General features: G+C 48.3%; 1 protein-coding gene across 1 annotated transcript; it reads left to right on the forward strand.

Annotated features, from left to right (window-relative positions):
- Positions 1-1,310: 1,310 nt before the first annotated feature.
- On the forward strand, positions 1,311-18,152 carry LOC136374610 (tetraspanin-36-like). The gene is made up of 7 exons (XM_066340015.1): positions 1,311-1,432; positions 12,638-12,829; positions 13,693-13,767; positions 14,209-14,304; positions 14,893-15,045; positions 15,952-16,035; positions 16,846-18,152. The coding sequence occupies exons 1-7, from the start codon at positions 1,373-1,375 to the stop codon at positions 16,930-16,932; spliced, it is 747 nt and encodes a 248-aa protein (XP_066196112.1). The 5' UTR covers positions 1,311-1,372; the 3' UTR covers positions 16,933-18,152.
- The last annotated feature ends 1,247 nt before the right edge of the window (positions 18,153-19,399 follow it).

The raw sequence follows: 19,399 nt of genomic DNA on the forward strand, positions 1-19,399 counted from the left end.
CAGGAAACTCGTTATCTCTGCATCCTGCAGCCCTGCCGACGGGTGGGTTCAGCTCACTTCAGGCTGCCAAAGGTCTTCTCTGCAACACAAACCCCCGGCTGCCAGCCCTGCACCTCCAGCTTCTGTAAAAACACAAGGCTTGGCTGGTGGAAATAAAGTGACACTTGCAGCCCTCTGCAGCCACTGAATTCCAACACCTCTCCCTGTTAGCTCAGCCTCACATTCCAGCGGTTGGGATGTACTGCTGAGTGTCCAAACCTGTGTTGTGGAGTCACAGAATCACAGAATGGTTTGGATTGAAAGGAACCTTAAACACCATCCAGTGCCACCTCTGCCATGGGCAGGGACACCTTCCACTGTCCCAGGCTGCTCCCAGCCCTGTCCAGCCTGGCCTGGGACACTGCCAGGGATCCAGGGGCAGCCACAGCTGCTCTGGGCACCCTGTGCCAGGGCCTCCCCACTCTCACAGCCACCAATTCCTTCCCCAGATCCCAGCTGGCCCTGCCCTCTGGCCCTGGGAAGCCATTCCCTGTGTCCTGTCCCTGCAGGCCTTGTCCCCAGCCCCTCTGCAGCTCTCCTGGAGCCCCTTGAGGCCCTGGCAGGGGCTGGGAGCTCTCCCTGGAGCTTCTCTTGTGCAGCTGAAGAGCCCCAGGTGTCCCAGGCTGGCTCCAGAGCAGAGGGGCTCCAGCCCTGGCAGCATCTCCGTGGCCTCCTCTGGACTGGCTGCAGCAGCTCCACGTCCTTGTGCTGTTGGAGGCAGGGCTGGGGCAGCTCTGCAGGTGGGCTCTCACCTGGGCACAGGGGCACAGGGGCAGAATCCCCCTGCCCCGCTGCCCACGCTGGGGATCAGCCCAGGGCACTGTGTCCAGTTGTTAACCAGCATGGATCCACATATTCCCACCACTGATCCTCATATTCCTGCTGTTCCTTGAGCATGTGATTGAGAAGATTGGCTTCAGACGGACCAAAACAGGCAGGCTGGATGAAGGGGAGGTAGCTGTGGGCTAGCAATCCTAGAAGGCAAATCTGATGTAAACCTTTGATCTGCAGCGAGAGCTTTCCACAGGGCATAGTGTAACTTCTCTGGAAAGTTGCAGAAGTTTCAGAAAATAAAAAAAAAATTAAAAAAAAAAAATTAAAAAAAAATGGCACCAAAAAACCCCAAACCGCAACCGAAGCCAACAGTAACTTGCTTTGACATCTGTTCCCGGCACTCCCCACCCCCTGCTTGGCGATCCGCCTGTTTGGCCACGGGGAAGCGCGTCCCGTGGGTGGGCAGGGCAGGGCAGGGCAGGGCCGGGGCGGGCCGGGGGCGGCCCCACGGGGATCCCGGAGCCGGTGCGGCGGCCGCAGCCCCACTGCTGCTCCCGACATGGACTGCGGAGTCATCACCTCCAAGAGCGTGCTGCTGCTGCTGAGCCTCGCCTTCTGGGTACCGCGGGGGACGGGGGCTGTGGCAGGGGGGACACGCTGCTGGGGGACATGCCCGCCATCCCGGGTTTCCCGCAGGGAGCCGGGCATTGAGCTTAGCTGCGTGCAGGTGGCTCGTTCATTTCTGTAGCAACCCCTAATTGCGTGTTTTTAAAGAACGAGATTTAGAGAACAAGGGGATTTAGGGGTTTAAGTTTCTAAGAAAACGAAATAAGGTCAGACTTTGTTATTTCTGTTTGGTTTTTTCAATGTATCCGGATTTTTTTTAGTAGTGTTTTTAATTAAAGTAGTCTACAACCGCGTTTTGTGATCGGAAGCAAATGGAGCCCCATGGCGAGGACACTGTACAAGGGTTCTGCTCCATATTTGGGGCGAGGAGACTTTTGGGGAGGAAAACTGCTGAGAACTTTGTTCCAGCTGTGTCCTTGGCACTGTTACGGCTTTCCAAATCACTTCCGCGATAATTATTTACAAGCAAGTGAAAAAATGAGGGTGGTTTATATACTTTTTCGCCTAACCCGCGCTGGTTTGGGAGTGTCGGTTCTTGGCACGGCTGCCTTGGGACAGTGACAGCGTGGCCTGGGGCTTGTGGCTGTTCAGAAGAGCTGGGGATTATTCTGGTAACCAGGCTCGGGAATTCCCCCGCATGGGGAAGTTTGGAAAACCCCCCACCATCACCATCGACCGCCCTGGAATTTGTGTGCTGCCATCAGGGAAGGGTTCTTATCAAACCTCGTTTGTGTCCGTGCCGTGGGTTGGGGGTGGTTTGTAGCATCTGGGTGTTTTCCAGAGGGGGTTTTCCAGGGATGCCTCCAACCTGCCGGCGACAGCGAGGGTCTGGAGGTGCTCAGCCCCGTGCTTGGGGGCTCAGCGTGGCTCTGGGTGCAACAGGGCTCTTCCTGAAGAGAAGAAACCAGAGTTTTCCAAAGAAAGACGAGGAGGAAAGGAAAAAATAATGCAAAATAAGGAACACTGCTCGAATTAATCCCCGGGGCCTCGTGGGGTGTGGTGCCGTTTTGTAAAAACATGACTCGCTGCTGGCTGTGGTGAAGAGCTCGTCCCCTGCGTCCTGTGCCTCTTTTGTGGGGGCCCGGCACAATTCCTTGTTGGATGTGCTCCGTGTAGCTCCTAAGGCGCTGGCACAAATGGAGCTGCAGGCCAAGTTACTGCTGCTCGCCAGGCAGCGTGATCTCGCCGTGTCTGCTTGGGCTGTGATGCTTTTGTTATTGTGGTTGGAGTTTTTTTGGGGGAGCGTTTGGTTTTTGTTTTGTTTTGTTTTGAAGTAGCCAGAGAGAAACGTTGTAGCATCCCTCGGTTTGTATGTGGAAAGCCCCTGAGCCTCAGATCAGATACACCTCCGGTTTAGCGTCATCGCTTGGCGTTTTTTAAAAATGAATCAACAGCCTGATGGCCTCTTAGAAATGTCTCTGGTGCTTTTTCTCCTGTTGTAAGAGAGCTTTCTGATCGTGAGTGGTCGTCTGCATCCAAGGGCTGTCGGTAACAATCCTTCTGCCTGTCTGTGGCCTCTGAATTTGGGGTGACCCAGACCAGCCCTTTGGGTTGTTTTTTATCCCAGTAAGAGCAGTGCAGCCCAGTACCTGTGGCATTTAGATGCTGCTGCCACTATTATGTGGTAATCGCATTCCAGCAGCAGAACTGCAGAACCTGGAATTCTGGTTTTAGGAGGGTGGAGATGGAGGGACTGATTCTTTTATGCTCCTGCAGAACGTTTCTAACAGTCAGGGCTCTGTAAGTACGAGGCTCCAGATGATTGTGAAAACACAGGATTTGCAAAGAACATTAGAGCTCTTCTCCAAGGAGTAATTCGTGTCCAGACATTGCGCGATGCAGATCTTTCCCAGCTTGGAAGTGATTATGGAAAATAATTCACCACCTGCATAGTCAGCAGATGGAGCAGATGTGGTTCTTTGACAGAAGTTACTACTTAAGAATATCCTAAAAAGGCAAAAAAAAAACCTCTTTTGGATTTCTGATCGTTATCATGCGGAGTGAAGGAAGTCAGATCTTCCACAATGACAAATCGGGGCTTCCTAAATGAGGTGAAAAAAACGCTTTTCTCCCGAGCACCAGGCTCAGCGTAGTACGTGCAGGTCATTCTGTGGGTGAGGGATCGATGCATAACTCCCCCAAAAAACTTCGTGATTAAAGATTATTAAATTATAAGGTTACCCTGTGGTGGAGTTCTTCAGGCTGTGGGAGTTCTTCCCACCTCCTGTTCTACTCTTTAGCACCTACTAATTAGGTGCAAGTGAGTGGTTGTTTTGGTAAGTGGGTGTTGGCCTGCTCTAGGTGAGGAGTGGGGATGCAGGTTTATCTCATGGGACCTAGAAGAGGGAGAGGAAGGGTCAGAGCAGACGGTGATGTTCTTGGCAATGTCTTTTGAGAGGACTGGGCTGGGTGGGATGTCATGATGCTCTTCTTGAAGGAGAGAGGCGAAATGCTGGGATTCACTTCCTGGTCCAAGAGAAGAAACTGAGAATCTTGAAACTAGTTGGAAACTTCGTGCTCCAGTATTTCTGTATCATGTGCAGTAAACACCTTTCCAGGTTGCTTTTAACCTCAAAGCATCCAGCACCTTGCCCCTGCTCACCTTCAGATTCGTTGTCACTGAACAGGTCTCTGCCTTCAGGGAGGGTTTGGCATCCACTGGTGGCGCTGGGGACTAGGAGGTGGACTTCCATCATCCTCGTGGGTCCTCTCCAAATTCATCACCTCTGATTCATCACCAAAGAGCTGCCTTAGACGTTCCTGCAGTGAAAATCCTGTTTGGCCAGATTACCCATTCACTTTTAAGCAGAGATGGGCACTTTTCCAACTTCTTTGCTTTACTTGCCCAACAGAGAGGCATAAGGACAAGTTACTGCCCCGGGAGGCTTTAGCAGGACCAGGGGATTTGAGAGAGCAGCATTTCATCTGCTGACAAGAACTGCAGCTCCCTGCCATGGGCTGGAACATCTTCCACCAGACCAGGTTGCTCAAGGAATCACAGTATTGCTGTGGTTCACTTTAAATAGTTTTTAGAAATTTAGAGGTATAAACTTACCCTCAAGAAGACCTCCTGCATATGTGAATGGTTTGAAATCACTCATGCCAGTAAATGATTACTTTGGGAATGCTTACTCTGAAGCCTCAGTCAGAGAGAAATCTGGATAATTTTAATGAATGATGTATTGAATAGCAAAGATTACCTGGAAGGGGGGAAGGGGGAAAGTGGTGGGTTCCTTGGGAATTTGAGCTAGGGTGGTTTTTAAGGTCCCTTCCAACCCCAGCCATTCTGTGATTCTATGATTTGTTTCTGAATGGTGAGAGAAGAGCAGCCACATGATGCAGAATGATCACAGGATGGGGCTGATGCCTGGGCTGGGCACTTTGGCGTGACCCTAATGAGCTTGCCTAGGGTAAAGTTCCTCCTTGTTTTAAATTATTCTGCCCACAATCAGGAAGTGGGACTGAACTGACTTTCAGGAAAATGGGTTTTGCTGTATTGCGTAGGGTCCTCACAGATTAAATAAAAATGAAGATGCTCCCAGTGTGCAGGTCACCAAAACCAGAGGTCTGATGTTGACAGGCTGAGAAGGTGGGGGTGATGAGGAAGTTGTGTGGAGACCACGGAAGAGCCTTCCAGAGTCTGAAAGGTCTACTAGGGAGGAAAAAAAAAAAAAAAAAAAAAAAAAAGTTGGTTTTTTTTTTAAGGGATTCTTCATCAGGAGCTATAGCGATGGGAGAATGGCTTCACACTGAAAAGAGGGGAAATTTACACTGGATGGTGGGAAGGAATTGTTCCTGTGAGGGTGGTGAGGCACTGGCATAGGTTGCCCAGAGAAGTGGAATTGTTCCAGACCAGGCTGGACAGGGCTTGGAGCACCCTGGGACAGTTGAAAGTGTTCCCTGCACTTGGCAGGGGGTGGAACTGGACTTTAAAGGCCCCTCCAGCCAAAACCATTCTGGATTTCTGTGATTCCATGTTGTGGAAGTGCGTGTGGTAATTACAACAGCTCAAGAGGTCCCATTTTGGTACCTTTTTAGCGAGATTAGCTCTCCTGTGGTACAAGTGCACGTTGGTTTAGTTGTAGGGTCTGGTGTCTGAGCCAGGAACAGCTGATTGAGAAATTGGGGTGGTTCCAAAGGCAAATATTGAACTATGGGGTGTTTGTGTCCAACAAACAGGCCAGCTCAGATCCAGAACAGCCTGGCACTGGCTGATAAATCAATCCATGCTCAGCTGAAGTTACACTCCCTGCGAGCTCATGCCCTGCAGTCTCTGTATTTGGGGAGAGTACAAGTGAAAATTTGGGGTTCTGACATGTGGAAATGAAGGTTCTGCTTTCTCTCCCTCCTGGTCCTGTTGCCTCTGTGGTTGTGATTAACAGCAGCACTCTAGCCCCAAGGCAGGGGTTTAAGCATTGGAAGTTGTAGGAATTGTGGCAGGATTCCTTGCTTTGCACTGCTGCACAATGTCTCTGTGAGGACATCCCACCACTTGTGCTCTGTAGGGTGTGTGCTGCCTTTTAGGAATGGGAAAATAACCTTGGAATTAGGCTTGGGGAACAGAAGAAGACAAGCTAAAACAACTCTTAAGGCAGACATTTACTTAATATAGCTTGAAAACAGGCCCACTACACCCAGATTCCCCTCCGAGTGCGTGGTTTTGCAGCATGTAAAAACTGCAAAAAAAAAAAGTCGGCTTAGTTTTGGGATTTTTTTCTCCTGAAAGAGAAACATAGGTTTTCAGAGCCTTTTGGCAGCTGCTCATTGTTTTCATTTGAGGAAGGAAAAAGCGAGAGCTTCCCACCATACTCAGCAAGCAGCCCTGAGGTGTGTTTTGAAGGCAGGCTGAAACATGCCCTGCAGTGGTACATCCCAGCTGAGTCTTTAGGTGTAACAGACTCTGATGAGTCTGCTGTGGCTTGGCGTGAGTTGGCTCAGAATAATTGTCTGGGTTCTCTCCCACCTCTGTAGCTTGAGAGAGGAAACTGCGCTTTGAAGGTTTTAGTTTGATGGTAATGACTAGCGTGAGATTGGCAGGAATTCTCTCCTGGAGCTGCTGGAATTGAGGGCAGCCTGGTAGGAGCTCACAGCTTGGGTGCTTTTTGCTTCAATCCAAAGCCAACTTGCTGAGTTCAGTATTTTTTATTATTTTGTAAATCTGATTTACAAAATCAGAAAGATCCCTCTGATCCTTCAGGACATGAGGATCTGAGGGAATGCAACAAGTTTGTGTACTAACAGGAGACCCCATCCTGCCTCCAGCCCTGCCTCCAACAGCACAAGGACGTGGAGCTGCTGCAGCCAGTCCAGAGGAGGCCACGGAGATGCTGCCAGGGCTGGAGCCCCTCTGCTCTGGAGCCAGCCTGGGACACCTGGGGCTCTTCAGCTGCACAAGAGAAGCTCCAGGGAGAGCTCCCAGCCCCTGCCAGGGCCTCAAGGGGCTCCAGGAGAGCTGCAGAGGGGCTGGGGACAAGGCCTGCAGGGACAGGACACAGGGAATGGCTTCCCAGGGCCAGAGGGCAGGGCCAGCTGGGATCTGGGGAAGGAATTGGTGGCTGTGAGGGTGGGGAGGCCCTGGCACAGGGTGCCCAGAGCAGCAACCTTGCTTGCTCCTCTGTGACTGTCCTTGCCCAGATGACGCTATCAGTGACAGGAGCCCAGTGAGCACAAGCTGATGCACAGGTCCTTCTGAACATCAGAAACCTTTTTCCCTCTGAGAGCGACCAAGCGCTGTCACACGCTGTCCTGGGTGATACCAGAGAACACAAATGTGGCAATACCTGTTTCACCATTTAGAGGAATACCATAGGCAGGGTAGGAAACAGTAACTGAAGCCAGGAGATCCCCTCGAGCTGGCAGAGTTTAACTCCAGGATGAGAAAAGGGAGAGAAAATGGTGCACGTGGGATGGGAGGTGCTGAGTTGGGGTCCCTCTCATTGCTGGGAGAAATCAGCTTTGCCTTGGGCCAAGGGAGACTCTTGGGTCTGGGAGGTGCCTGCTCCATGTGGCCAAGGAGAGTTTTAAACTGAGGATAAAGTGTGGAAAGCTTTCTCAAAAAAAGCACTTTGCCCAGTGCCTTTCTTTCCCCCTAAAGTGACTAGAAAACCTGTTGGCTCCCTGAAAGTGAAATAGTGCTGCAGGCCAGGGAGGACTTGAAATCTTGTAGTGAATGGGAAGAATAAATCTTGTAGTACAATAAATCAGCAAGGGAGCCCAGATAGTGATTCCCTTTGCCATGCAAGCTGGCTGTTGGGTAATAAAATACATTATTTATGGAGGAAATGTGCAAAACCTTTCGGGCAGAAGATTTACCTGTCAAGGTAAATCAAAAACACTTCCTGGACACGGAAAAAAAGCCAAAAAACAAACAAAGACATGGAGAGTCTTCTGTGTTAAGGAGAAGATGGGCAGCTGTAACTGAGACCAGTGTTGCTGGGGGCTGATTCTAGATATGAGAGGCATGAGGGCAGCACAGTAATTGTAATTGTAATTGGCAAAGTAATAATTGAAGGTGACATATCCCACTTTGTCCTCTGAAACTGCTGAAAAGGTGACAGCATCCCAGTGAATGTAGGTGTTGGATGGGAAGGCAAAACAAAATCAGGTGTTGCACTGGGTGAGAAGCCTTGGCTGTGAAAAGATATTGGTGAAAAAAGTGGGATTTGAGCCTTAAAATTAACTCAGGCAGCTCTGTGAGCTGACTGTCTAGTGATTAATTAGGGGGCAGTGGTTCAGAAAGGGTTTGTGTGGATATTCCTAGTTCTTCCAGTTTACATTTGCAGTAGTTTGCTGTAGAAGACAAACCCTCTTATTGTGTCATGAAAAATGGTTTTATCTACCATAGCTGTCTTTGCCCATAAAATGTTAATTATATATTCCAGCCAGCCTGAGTTTTTGTGCTGTGATGGAAAATTTCCCTGGGAAAGTCCCATTGGACAAAGGAGAAATGTCTTTAAGTTTCACAGCCTCAATTTTTACTGTATAGAGGCTGCATCTTGCTGGACACATGGGGTGAATTTGGAATTCACCCTGCTCTTAAGCTTCTCCTTTTAACACTACAGCTTTGTTACTCTGTATTTTTCATTTCCCAGCCTTTTGAAAAGAAAGTCTTACACCAGTTTACAGTAACAGACCAAGTCCTACAATCAGCACTCTGAAGTGGGTGGACGCTTGGAGAAACCTTTTAAAAAGTACACCAAATCCTCCCACCAGCAGACATTCTCTTTTAACATCACAGCTGGTAGTTTGGCGCCTTTGCTGTACCTTATCTGGGTTTGGCAGGGGGCAAAGAAGGCAGTGCTGATAACTGAATGAACACTAACCTCTGTTCTCAGCCATCACATAAGGTTGGCCTAGGAAAACAGAGAAGTAAAGGTGGAAAAGCACCTGTTCTGCCTCACTGATAGAAAAAGGAAGAGATATATATTTATGAAAAATTTGCATGTATTTCAGAGCAGTGGCATAGGGGAAGCTTTAAGCAGCCCCTTCTATGTCTGTGATTAGGTAGCATGAAGTATTTGCATGGCTATAAGCCTCCTGAAAAGGAGGCATATAAAAATAGTGGAACACAAAGTAAGATGTTTGTTGCATTTTAAAAATACATATAATTAGTGTTTTCCAGCAGCTGTCCTATTCTGCATCAGTGAGACAGTCCAGGCTTGTGTTCCATGGGCAGGATTGAATATTCAGGGTGCTCTGTGTGTGTTACATGACTGAGAGTCCCCCCTTTGTTGTGTCTGTACTCTGTGCACCTGCTTCCCTGGCTCAGCTGAGTGTGGAGGAGTTTGGTGAGCCCAGGGCCCTGCCCAAACCCCAGCCTGAGAAAGTCTGGCGACTGTCACAGGCTTGGCTTTCTTCTCACTCAGCCCCGAGGAGTTCACTTTTTCACGCTCAAATAGTTTTTCTGCTTCCTGTCAGGGGCGTGGGATATAAAAAATTGAGTGGTTCTGGCGTTAGGTCCTTGAAGGGCACAAGCCGTGGTGGGTGAGGCAGCAGAGGCGGCTGCAGCTCTGCTGCCCAGCTGTGAAAAGGGGTTTTCTTACAAAATTTCCTTTCGCCTGGTCTCGTCATCTCGTCTCAAGGAAGTCGCCAGCGCTGTAAAGAAACGGCAGCGGTTTCCGTGGTGAGTCAGCTGGGGCTGCGTGGGGAGGACAGGGCCAGCTGTGGGTGTTGTGCTGGTTGTTGGTGACCCGGGGGTGGTGGTTATCCTGTGTCCTCCCTGAGTCACCCTCTGGCGTTTGTGCCCTGCGTGGCCTGAGCCTGCTGGGCACTGGAATTGGCTGCAAGTAGGCTGCCAAGCAGGAGGCCAACAAAAAGTGTGAACAACAGCCATTTGTAGTGTGAATTTCTTGGCGTGATGCTAGCATCCTCGTGTATAATTTTAGAAGGATTTGAGAAGGTGGTCGACTAATCCTGAAAAAGGAGGAGTGTTTCATCTATTCCGCCTCAAAACGGATCACTCGAACTGGCCTTTTCTTGGTGAGATTGTTTTTTCCTTGAGATCCAACAGAAACCTAATCAGACATATTTTGAGATCCATTTTTAGCAATGTGAAGGACTTCTAGAAAAGTACATCTTCGAACATCTTCATCTTAGATCTAGGAAAGGGCTGTAGGTTTGATGATGTTGGGGTGAAAAAATCCTTCCACTGGATTTTGAATTTGCCTTAAATTCTGGAGAGGCTTAAGAGAAGGGTTCAGATTTAAGTTCTGAAATATATTTTTTATCTTTGCTTTCAAAACTTGTCTCTCAGGGACTCACCTGCAAAATTCAGGGAAGAGATCATTAGCTGTGATGTCTTCTACTCCTGAGTGACCCCACTTTTCAGACTTCAGAATCTTTCCCACTGAATTAAAAATCATGGGTGAAGTTGTGGCAGTATCTGTGGGGAAAAATGTCATCTTCTTTAAGTCTTTCCCCAAGGACTTCTGGTTTTGCCTCATGACACTTCCTTTTTTTGCTTGGAAGCAGAAGTTTGGAAATTTTAATAGACTTCTTGCTGGTTGTGTTTTGTCTCTGATGAGAAATGAGGCAATCCTGAGTATTGCAATAAAACCCACTGTGAAAGTGCTTTATATTTGAAGTATTTGAACTTAAACACTAGACCTTCTGATTTTGTCTTGCAGTCACGGAGCTTTGCTGGTTCTGAATTTAGGGGCCTTCTGTGACTTGGCTTCATTTATTTTTTTTTCCTTCATTTGTGGCTGCCTTTTACTTGCAGCAAGGTATTTCTTGGCTCCCCGCAGTTGGTTGGTCTTTAGCATGTCCTTTAGCTGCTTCCTTTATATTGCATGTTGAGCACACTGGAAATGGATGGAAAATGAAGAATATTTCTCTGCCACGGTGGAGAGGGACTTTGGACAAGACACTGGAGTTGCAGGATGAGGGGGAATGGCTTCCCACTGCCAGAGGGTGGGATGAAATGGGATATTGGCAAGGAATTGTTCCCTGGCACTACTTTGCTTGCCTCTCTGTGACTGTCCTTGCCCAGATGATGCTGTTTCAGAGCAGAGAACAGGTGGACACACACGCACATCCAACCCTCCACCCCAGAAATACAGCATGTGTTTTTTGAGTCGTGCACCTTCGTTCTTTTTGTGCGACTGAAGGTAAAGGAGGATGGAGATAACGTGTCCCCACCTCCCCACCTCCTTTACTGCTGCTGCCATTCCAAGGACTTTTCCAGTCCCACTCTCAGTTTAGGAGCATAGTGTTGGAGGAAAAGGTGAGGTTGCTCCTCCTCAACACCTCACTCCTGTGGTGAAGTGAGAAAGAAGTGGTGCCCTTTGAGATAAAGTGGTCTCATCCTTTCTCTGCATCCCTAAAAAGGAGTGACAGGGAAAAGCCATGGTCACCCTACACCTGCAGAGATGGGAAATAGGAAAGAGATTTTCCTCAATGAGAGGAAAAATGAAAGGAAGCTTTAGGAGCCGCTTTAATCATTAGCATATCTGAAAACCCAGTGCATGTGGAGAAGGAAAACAACCTGTTGAGAATTGGTGATGATCCTTTTCCTGATATCCCACTTTGTAGAGGACCTCCTGGATCTGAGCCCCAGTGCAGCAGAACCTTTCAGGCTTAAAAGTCAGGCTTCATCACTTAGTGCATCTGACCCCAGTAACTCTAGAGTACAGACAGCATCCAGGAATGCAGGATTATGGGATGGGAGCTGTCTGAAACAAAGGATGTTCCTGTACTTGGAGGTAATTGAAGGGCAGGGGCAGCAGACCTGGCTGGAAGGGAAAGAGCCAAACAAGGTAAAGGAATTAGCAAGTCCTAGCTCCAGCATGAAGAGTGTTTGATTTAATTAAAACGTACAGTGCTGGGGAAGTAACACACTGCTCCAAGGCTGTGTGATGAAATCCTGCTGTGACCTGTTGAAAACAAACCGGCTGGTTTCCCTGAAGTTTCCAGAATGTGAATATGAAGAGTGCTTCATTTTCCTTGTGCTGCAGGGTTACAGAGGGTGGATGAGCCATCCTGACTCTTGAGAGAATTTTTTATGCTATCAGTGAGGTTTAGCGAGGCAAGGCTGAGTCTTTTGGTGTTGTTTCCAGGGCTGTACCCTGGAAACTTTAGTCCAGTGGGTACGAGTCTTTGGTCTCCAGTGCAGTTGCCACTGGTGCTGTCCACCTTGGCCTCAATCAGCAAAACATCCTTCTGGGGGAGAGATTATTTTAGAGGTTGCAGAAATCTGTTTCCTCCAGGAAAAGGAGGGACTCTGTTTTGCTGAGACCAGGTACATTTGTGCCTGCCGTAGTGGTCAATGCTGTTGTGAGAGTGTGAAGAATGAGTTTTTCTCAAAAGAAACCCCAAACAAAAAACTCAAACCAGCAACTGACTGTGGTGATCTGATTCCTGCAACTACAGCGTTGGGTGAGATGTAGTTGCCCCTGGGTAGGCAGTGTGAGTTTGGCATTCTGCAGAGCACAGATCTACAGACTCCAGCCTTTCAGCTCGGCTCCAGTGGTGCCTTTTTAGCAGGGGAATGATACAGTGAATTTTGTCTTCTCTGTGTTCAAGTTTAAATTTTAAGCTAGATTAGGTAATAGTTTCAGATGCAGCGTTTTTTTTATCTAATTCTTTGCACAGTGCAGCCACGATTTCTAAAATCCCTATTAGAAAACAACCCACGATTAGTTTCCAGGTCAGAGGCTTAATAAATAACTGCTAATCACTTTTCCTTATTGCGTTTCAGGCGGCAGCCGCAGGCCTCAGCTATGTTGGGGCGTACGTCATCAACACCTACAAGAGCTACGACAACTTTCTGCAGGACAAGTACGCCCTGCTGCCGGCGGTGATCATTATTTGCGTGGCCGTGGTGATGTTCATCATCGGGCTGATCGGCTGCTGCGCCACCTTCCGCGAGTCCCGCGTCGGCCTGGGGCTGGTGAGTGGCTCTCACTCGTCCCTGTGTGTCATCTGCCTCCCCCTGGCACGGGAGGTGCTAGGCTGGGCCTCGGGAGGCCAGTCGGAGTTACAGGTTGTTGGGATTCACTCCGCTTGTTGGTGCGAGTCACCTGCAGCTGAGATGCTCTGATTGCCCTCAGCTGGCTCGGTGAAGGTGAGGGAGGGAGGCAGCAGGTTTTGAGCAGTGTGGTGGTGAAGGAACAGGAGGAAATGCAAGTTTCTAAGCATGCAAACTAGATGTATGTCAGTTTTTCTGCTGGCTTTAGGCCTCTGAGTGCTGAAAGTATGCCTTTACTGCCCATAGAATTCCTTCAGTTAGAGTAACTTCATGTCCCAGGTCATGCCCTGAATGCAATATGAGTCCAACAAGCAGTACACAGTGCACCTAACCCAGCTGCTGGTTTATCTGTGCACTCTCCCCTTGGACATCCACCTTGTGAAGTGTTCCATAGGCTCTTCATGTCACGCCAGTGTTCAGGATCAGGCACAGAACCTATGGAGCCACAGTCATTGTCCCAGCCACCCACAGTAATCCCCGAAAGGTCTGAGTTGGAAAGGACCTTAAAGCTCATCCAGTTCCAACCCCTTTTCCATGGGCAGGGACAGCTTCCACTAGACCACCCAATGCAACCATGTTGCTCCAAACCCTCTCCAACCTGTCTAACCAGGGGTGAGGCAGCCACAACTTCCTCTATGCTAAATTATTTTCTGGGAACTATTTTGACTGGAGAAGCAATAAGAGATAATGATCACTTACTGCTGTAAATTAATGTGAAGTGTATTGTGCAGTTGAATTCAAGGGCTGTGGGATTCTCTCTTACTGTCTCTCTTCTTTATTTTCAGTTCTTGGCCATTATCCTGGTTATCTTCATTGCAGAAGTGTCCGCTTTTGTCCTGGGATTTGTTTACAGGGAAAAGGTAAACAAAGAATTAGCATCTCTGTCTCAATATAAAAGTGAAGAACATTTGATCAGTTTATCTGGGTTGTGTTTTTTTCAACTTCATCCCCTCTCGTGCAACCTGCAGAGCAAATGGGAATGGAGATATCTTTGCTGGGAACAATGTGAATATATAAAATACCTGGCAGATATCACAACAGTCTCTGAGTTGGATTAAACAGTTGTTGATGCTCCCAAAGGAGGGCTTTTCCACTAAGGGCACCAAGCTTCTCCCCAGGAACGTGATTCTGGCTAAGTGCCACCTGAATTTTGTCTAAAACATTGCTTGGTTTTTCTTACTTCTTATTTCCACCCTCGACTTACTTGGGATACAGATCTTTTGCAGTTTCCACCAGACAAAATTTTCAGCTCTCACATTAAAATATTGAGAGAAACATTGTTTTTCTCTCTCTCTAAACAGGTAAAAGCTGATGTGCAAGTTACAATGCACTCAGTCTTTGAGAAGTATGATGGCAAAAACCCAGAGTCTGCAGTTGTGGATTACTTGCAAGAACGGGTAAGAAAATATTTAAGCATTGTTGGAGAAGAACAGTTGGGTCCTAAGCAAGGAATTTAGGCTGGGAAAGGAGGGGAGAGGATCCAGTATCCTGGAACGTGGCTCTGTGTTTAGCACCCAGTTCTCCAGGGCTGCTTGAGGGTGCTGCTCACTTTGCAGAGCTGGTGTGAAGTTCATGTAGTGAGGGATGTGGTTGGTAGGAGTCACATTTGCATCAGAGCAAATAAGTACATATGAACAACTGCTGCTGAGAACATTGCACCATAAAATAGCGAGATGATGGAAGACTCTACCCTGCAACTCGTCACCCTCCTATTGGAGCTTTCACAAAGAATAAGCTAAGAAGGATGTAATAATGTCTAAAGGAGATTGATTTATTACATTTATTGTTTTCCTGAAGCACCACTGCTTGTAAATCTGCTGCAAACTAGTGGCAGCTCTGGCCCACTATGCGTAGGAGAGGTTTAACTTAACATGAGCATTCATATATATGAACGTATATTATATATATATATTATGTAACTTGTAATACATGTGTATAATCTTACGTAACAAATAATTGCTGTGTAACTGTCCTGTGTTTGGTAGCTTCACTGCTGCGGGGTTAAGAACTACAGTGACTGGACGACCACCCAGTGGTTTAATTCCACTGGGAACAACAGTGTCCCCCAGAGCTGCTGCCAGCAAACGGCCAGGAACTGCACAGGGCATCTGGATCAGCCACAGGAACTCAACACCCGGGTGAGGATGAGGGGTTTGGTTTTACACTTGGGCCATGTTCCTTTTCAGCCAGGTGGAGCCGTGGAGGGAAGCACGCCAGGCAGAGTTTAGGGGTATGTCCATAGCTGTAGTTGTTAAATCAGATCTGAGGCAGGGAAATAGGCTGATCTAGGATTGAGCATGCTGAATCTGGGGGATTAGTGCTCCCAGGGCTGGAGCCCCTCTGCTCTGGAGCCAGCCTGGGACACCTGGGGCTCTTCAGCTGCACAAGAGAAGCTCCAGGGAGAGCTCCAGGGCCTAAAGGTTGCCTGTGAGGAAGATGAGGTCAACCATTTTAGCAGGGCCTGTTGCAGCAGGACAAGGGGTAATGGTTTTAGGCCAGAAGAGGATTATTGTAGATCAGATATGAGGATGGGGAGGCCCTGGCACAGGGTGCCCAGAGCAGCTGTGGCTGTCCCTGGACCCCAAATCCAGCCTGCATGGGGCTTGGAGCAACCTGGGCGAGTGGAAGGTGTCCCTGTCCACAGCAGGGCATGGAACTGAATGATCCTTCAAGTTCCTTCCAACTCAAACCATTCTGTGATTCTATTAACTCCTTACCAGGTTCTCCAGTCTGGGGCATAAGTTGACTTTTATAGATCCCACTGATGGCCTTCTGGCTCTGAGTTTTGGGAGCTTGTTTTAGTGACCTGAGCTAGAGGAAATTCGGATGCAGCAAATGTCAGTAGATTGCTGTTTGTCAGTGCCTCTCCTCATGCAGGAGGAAATAAGCCATGAGGTCTGGAAGACAAGAATGGAGTTCCTCAGTTCTGCAGTGCTGGTTAGACAGGCCCTGCTCCCTTGGGAGAGCTGGGGGTGGAGGAAATAAATAAAAAACTTTCATCTGGGTGAACACGTTTTAACATGTTTTTACCTCTTTCATGGCAGGGCTGTGCACAGGAGCTGGAGTCTGGGCTGCAGAGTGTTATCAGCTATGCCATGCTTGTAATCCTGGGGTTTGCCATCGTAAAGGTAAACGTTCCCATCTCTTCCCTCATGGAAAATAGTAATGTTTGCCCTTGGATCTCAGGTCTTTTCATCTTCACTGTCCTAATAGCCTACAGCTTTCTTCTGCCTCTGAAGTAAACTCAGTCCTATGTTCCTCACTTGTGTTTTTCCAACTTTCTCCATTTCATCTGCCTAGCAATGATGGGAGGGATTTAAAAGGTAGTAAGGGATTTGGGATGGAAATTCAGTGTAAAATCCATTTTATTGTAGAGTCACAGAATCCCAGGATGGTTTGGGTGGGATTCTCATTCCACCCCCTGCCATGGGCAGGGACACCTTCCACTGTCCCAGGCTGCTCCCAGCCCTGTCCAGCCTGGCCTGGGACACTGCCAGGGATCCAGGGGCAGCCACAGCTGCTCTGGGCACCCTGTGCCAGGGCCTCCCCACCCTCACAGCCACCAATTCCTTCCCCAGATCCCACCTAGCCCTGCCCTCTGGCACTGAGAAGTCATTCCTCTCACTCCTTGTCCAAAGCTGTGCTTAAATATTTTGGAGAACTCATTTTATCCCAGAAAAATCCTAGCCTTTCACTGAAATCTTCCGTATGGCAAGATAACTAGTAATTAATGTGAATGTATTAATTAATGGGACAAACCAGAGGAAACACTCCAGCCAGAACTATTCCTGGGGATTGGTATGCAAAAATAACACTTTCTGTATATTTAAATGAGTTGTTTTCATATGATGAAGTCATCTGCTATGTAGGTGTTTAGTCTGAGGACTGAAACAGAAATACAGCAGGACTAAGTCTGTTGTGCACTCCCTGTTTTCCAGTTCTTCGGCATGCTGAGCGTCTGTGTGCTTACTTGCAAGAAAGAAGAAAGCGGATACCAGCCTCTTTACTCAGGGGTGTTTGCTTAATAAACTGAGAAGAACAGTCTTGCTTCCTGATGATGAAATTGACTTCTGACCATACCACAGCTTTCCGAAACATTATGCTAAGTTTGGACCTGTGACTACAGGTAGCACTGGGTGGTGCAGTAGGCTTCAGAGAGAAACTTTCCTCTGACCTTCTTTCCTCTGCCCCAAAAACATGCAGCAGAAACTTTATCTTTTAATCAGTAAACTGGTGGAGACCACAGGAGGGGTTTCAGTTGTCTGCACAAATCTCAGATCATTCCCATGATGTGGTTTAAACAACAAAAGAAACTTCTGAATGCCAGGTTTAAATACTTTTCATAGGCATGGGGATGTGTAGTGTGTTTTTTCTGTATCTGATTGTGCAGTTTATGGTTTTCTCACCTTTCTTGTGTCATGTTGTAATTCTGTTTACTGCAGAGGTTGTTAGTGGAAGACAACCCCATCTTTTAAGTCTAGAGCAAGCATTTGTGTGGTTGTTTTGAGCAGCTAGCAAACATGAAAAACCCCATGTTTTAAGCTTTTGGGCTCAGAACTCTTTCTCTTTTGTTTGTTTTCAATTTCTTAGTAATTAACATTAAAAATCCCTTATGAAGCAGGGCTTTTGAACATTTTCTTCCTTTTTTTTCTATGGTTTGGCTTGTGGAATTAGTGCCACATTTCCGCCATGACCAGGCTTCTCTGCAAAAATGTTAAAAAGATGCATTCTTGCACGAAGCAGTTTCAATAACTTTCTTTAGAGCTGCTTTTGCACATTTTCTGTTCTCCTCAATTCTGCTGAACACAGTCACGTACTCCCTGGATTGCATCTCTGCTTTAACACAGTCCTTCTTTAACTCGTTTGTATGTTAATTTGTTCATAAGCACTTCAGGATTTTGGGGATAGAGAAGAGAGGGAACTGTGATGTTTTTATGTATCAGGGAGTTGTGGAAAAGCAACAGAGATTGTGCTGATTACTTCCTCGGAGAGATAAGCAGCCTCTCCTTAACAAAATAAGCCTTTATATTTGTAGCTAATTAGAAAAAAAAATAGCTTGGGATCAGTGTAAACTGTTTATTATCTCCATCCCTACTCCAAGAGAAAAAAGAAAGCAATGAGTGACCATGTCCTATAGGAGACATACCAGCATGAGCATGTGTATGTTGAAAACTGGGTTTTTACTGAGGGCTTCGTCTTCTGTTAAATGCTGAAATAAACAGAATTTACACAACCAAGTAAAAAATGGTGTGGTGGTTGTTGCTGGATGCTATCACAATTCCCTGGAGGGAGTAAAGTTGGCAGGGAGGGAAGTGGAGTGAATGCTGCCTCAGAGAGATCCCACCTGGCTCCCCTCAGCGATCCTGCCTTCCCTTCCCTGGTTTCAGTGATCCCGGCTCTTCTCAGCGATCCTGCCTTCCCTTCCCTTTGGTTTCAGTGATCCCGGCTCCTCTCAGTGATCCTGCCTTCCCTTCCCTCTGGTTTCAGTGATCCCGGCTCCTCTCAGCGATCCTGCCTTCCCTTCCTTCTGTTTTCAGTGATCCCGGCTCCTCTCAGCGATCCTGCCTTCCCTTCCTTCTGTTTTCAGTGATCCCGGCTCCTCTCAGCGATCCTGCCTTCCCTTCCTTCTGTTTTCAGTGATCCCGGCTCCTCTCAGCGATCCTGCCTTCCCTTCCTTATGTTTTCAGTGATCCCGGCTCCTCTCAGCGATCCTGCCTTCCCTTCCTTATGTTTTCAGTGATCCCGACTCCCCTCAGCGATCCTGCCTTCCCTTCCCTCTGGTTTCAGTGATCCCGGCTCCCCTCAGCGATCCTGCCTTCAATTCCCTTTGGTTTCAGTGATCCCGGCTCCCCTCAGCGATCCTGCATTCCCTTTGGTTTCAGTGATCCCGGCTCCCCTCAGCGATCCTGCCTTCCCTTCCCTCTGGTTTCAGTGATCCCGGCTCCCCTCGGCCATCCTGCCTTCCCTTCCTTATGTTTTCAGTGATCCCGGCTCCCCTCAGCGATCCTGCCTTCCCTTCCCTCTGGTTTCAGTGATCCCGGCTCCCCTCAGCGATCCTGCATTTCCTTCCCTCTGGTTTCAGTGATCCCGGCTCCCCTCAGCGATCCTGCCTTCCCTTCCCTCTGGTTTCAGTGATCCCGGCTCCCCTCAGCGATCCTGCCTTCCCTTCCTTATGTTTCCAGTGATCCCAGCTCCCCTCAGCGATCCTGCCTTCCCTTCCTTATGTTTTCAGTGATCCCGGCTCCACTCAGCGATCTTGCCTTCCCTTCCCTCTGGTTTCAGTGATCCCGGCTCCTCTCAGCGATCTTGCCTTCCCTTCCCTGTTTTCAGTGATCCCGGCTCCACTCAGCGATCCTGCCTTCCCTTCCTTATGTTTTCAGTGATCCCGGCTCCCCTCAGCGATCCTGCCTTCCCTTCCCTCTGGTTTCAGTGATCCCGGCTCCTCTCAGCGATCCTGCCTTCCCTTCCTTATGTTTTCAGTGATCCCGGCTC

Source organism: Sylvia atricapilla, chromosome Z (assembly GCF_009819655.1).
Source record: "Sylvia atricapilla isolate bSylAtr1 chromosome Z, bSylAtr1.pri, whole genome shotgun sequence".
Classification (NCBI taxonomy): Eukaryota; Metazoa; Chordata; class Aves; order Passeriformes; family Sylviidae; genus Sylvia; species Sylvia atricapilla.

Bases quoted from the DNA above. Each gene is read 5' to 3' on its own strand.
- LOC136374610 (XM_066340015.1), top strand. From the start codon at position 1,373: ATGGACTGCGGAGTCATCACCTCCAAGAGCGTGCTGCTGCTGCTGAGC. The intron at 13,768-14,208 runs GTAAACAAAGAA...CTCTCTAAACAG, and splicing joins GATTTGTTTACAGGGAAAAG to GTAAAAGCTGATGTGCAAGT. The intron at 14,305-14,892 runs GTAAGAAAATAT...TGTGTTTGGTAG, and splicing joins TGGATTACTTGCAAGAACGG to CTTCACTGCTGCGGGGTTAA.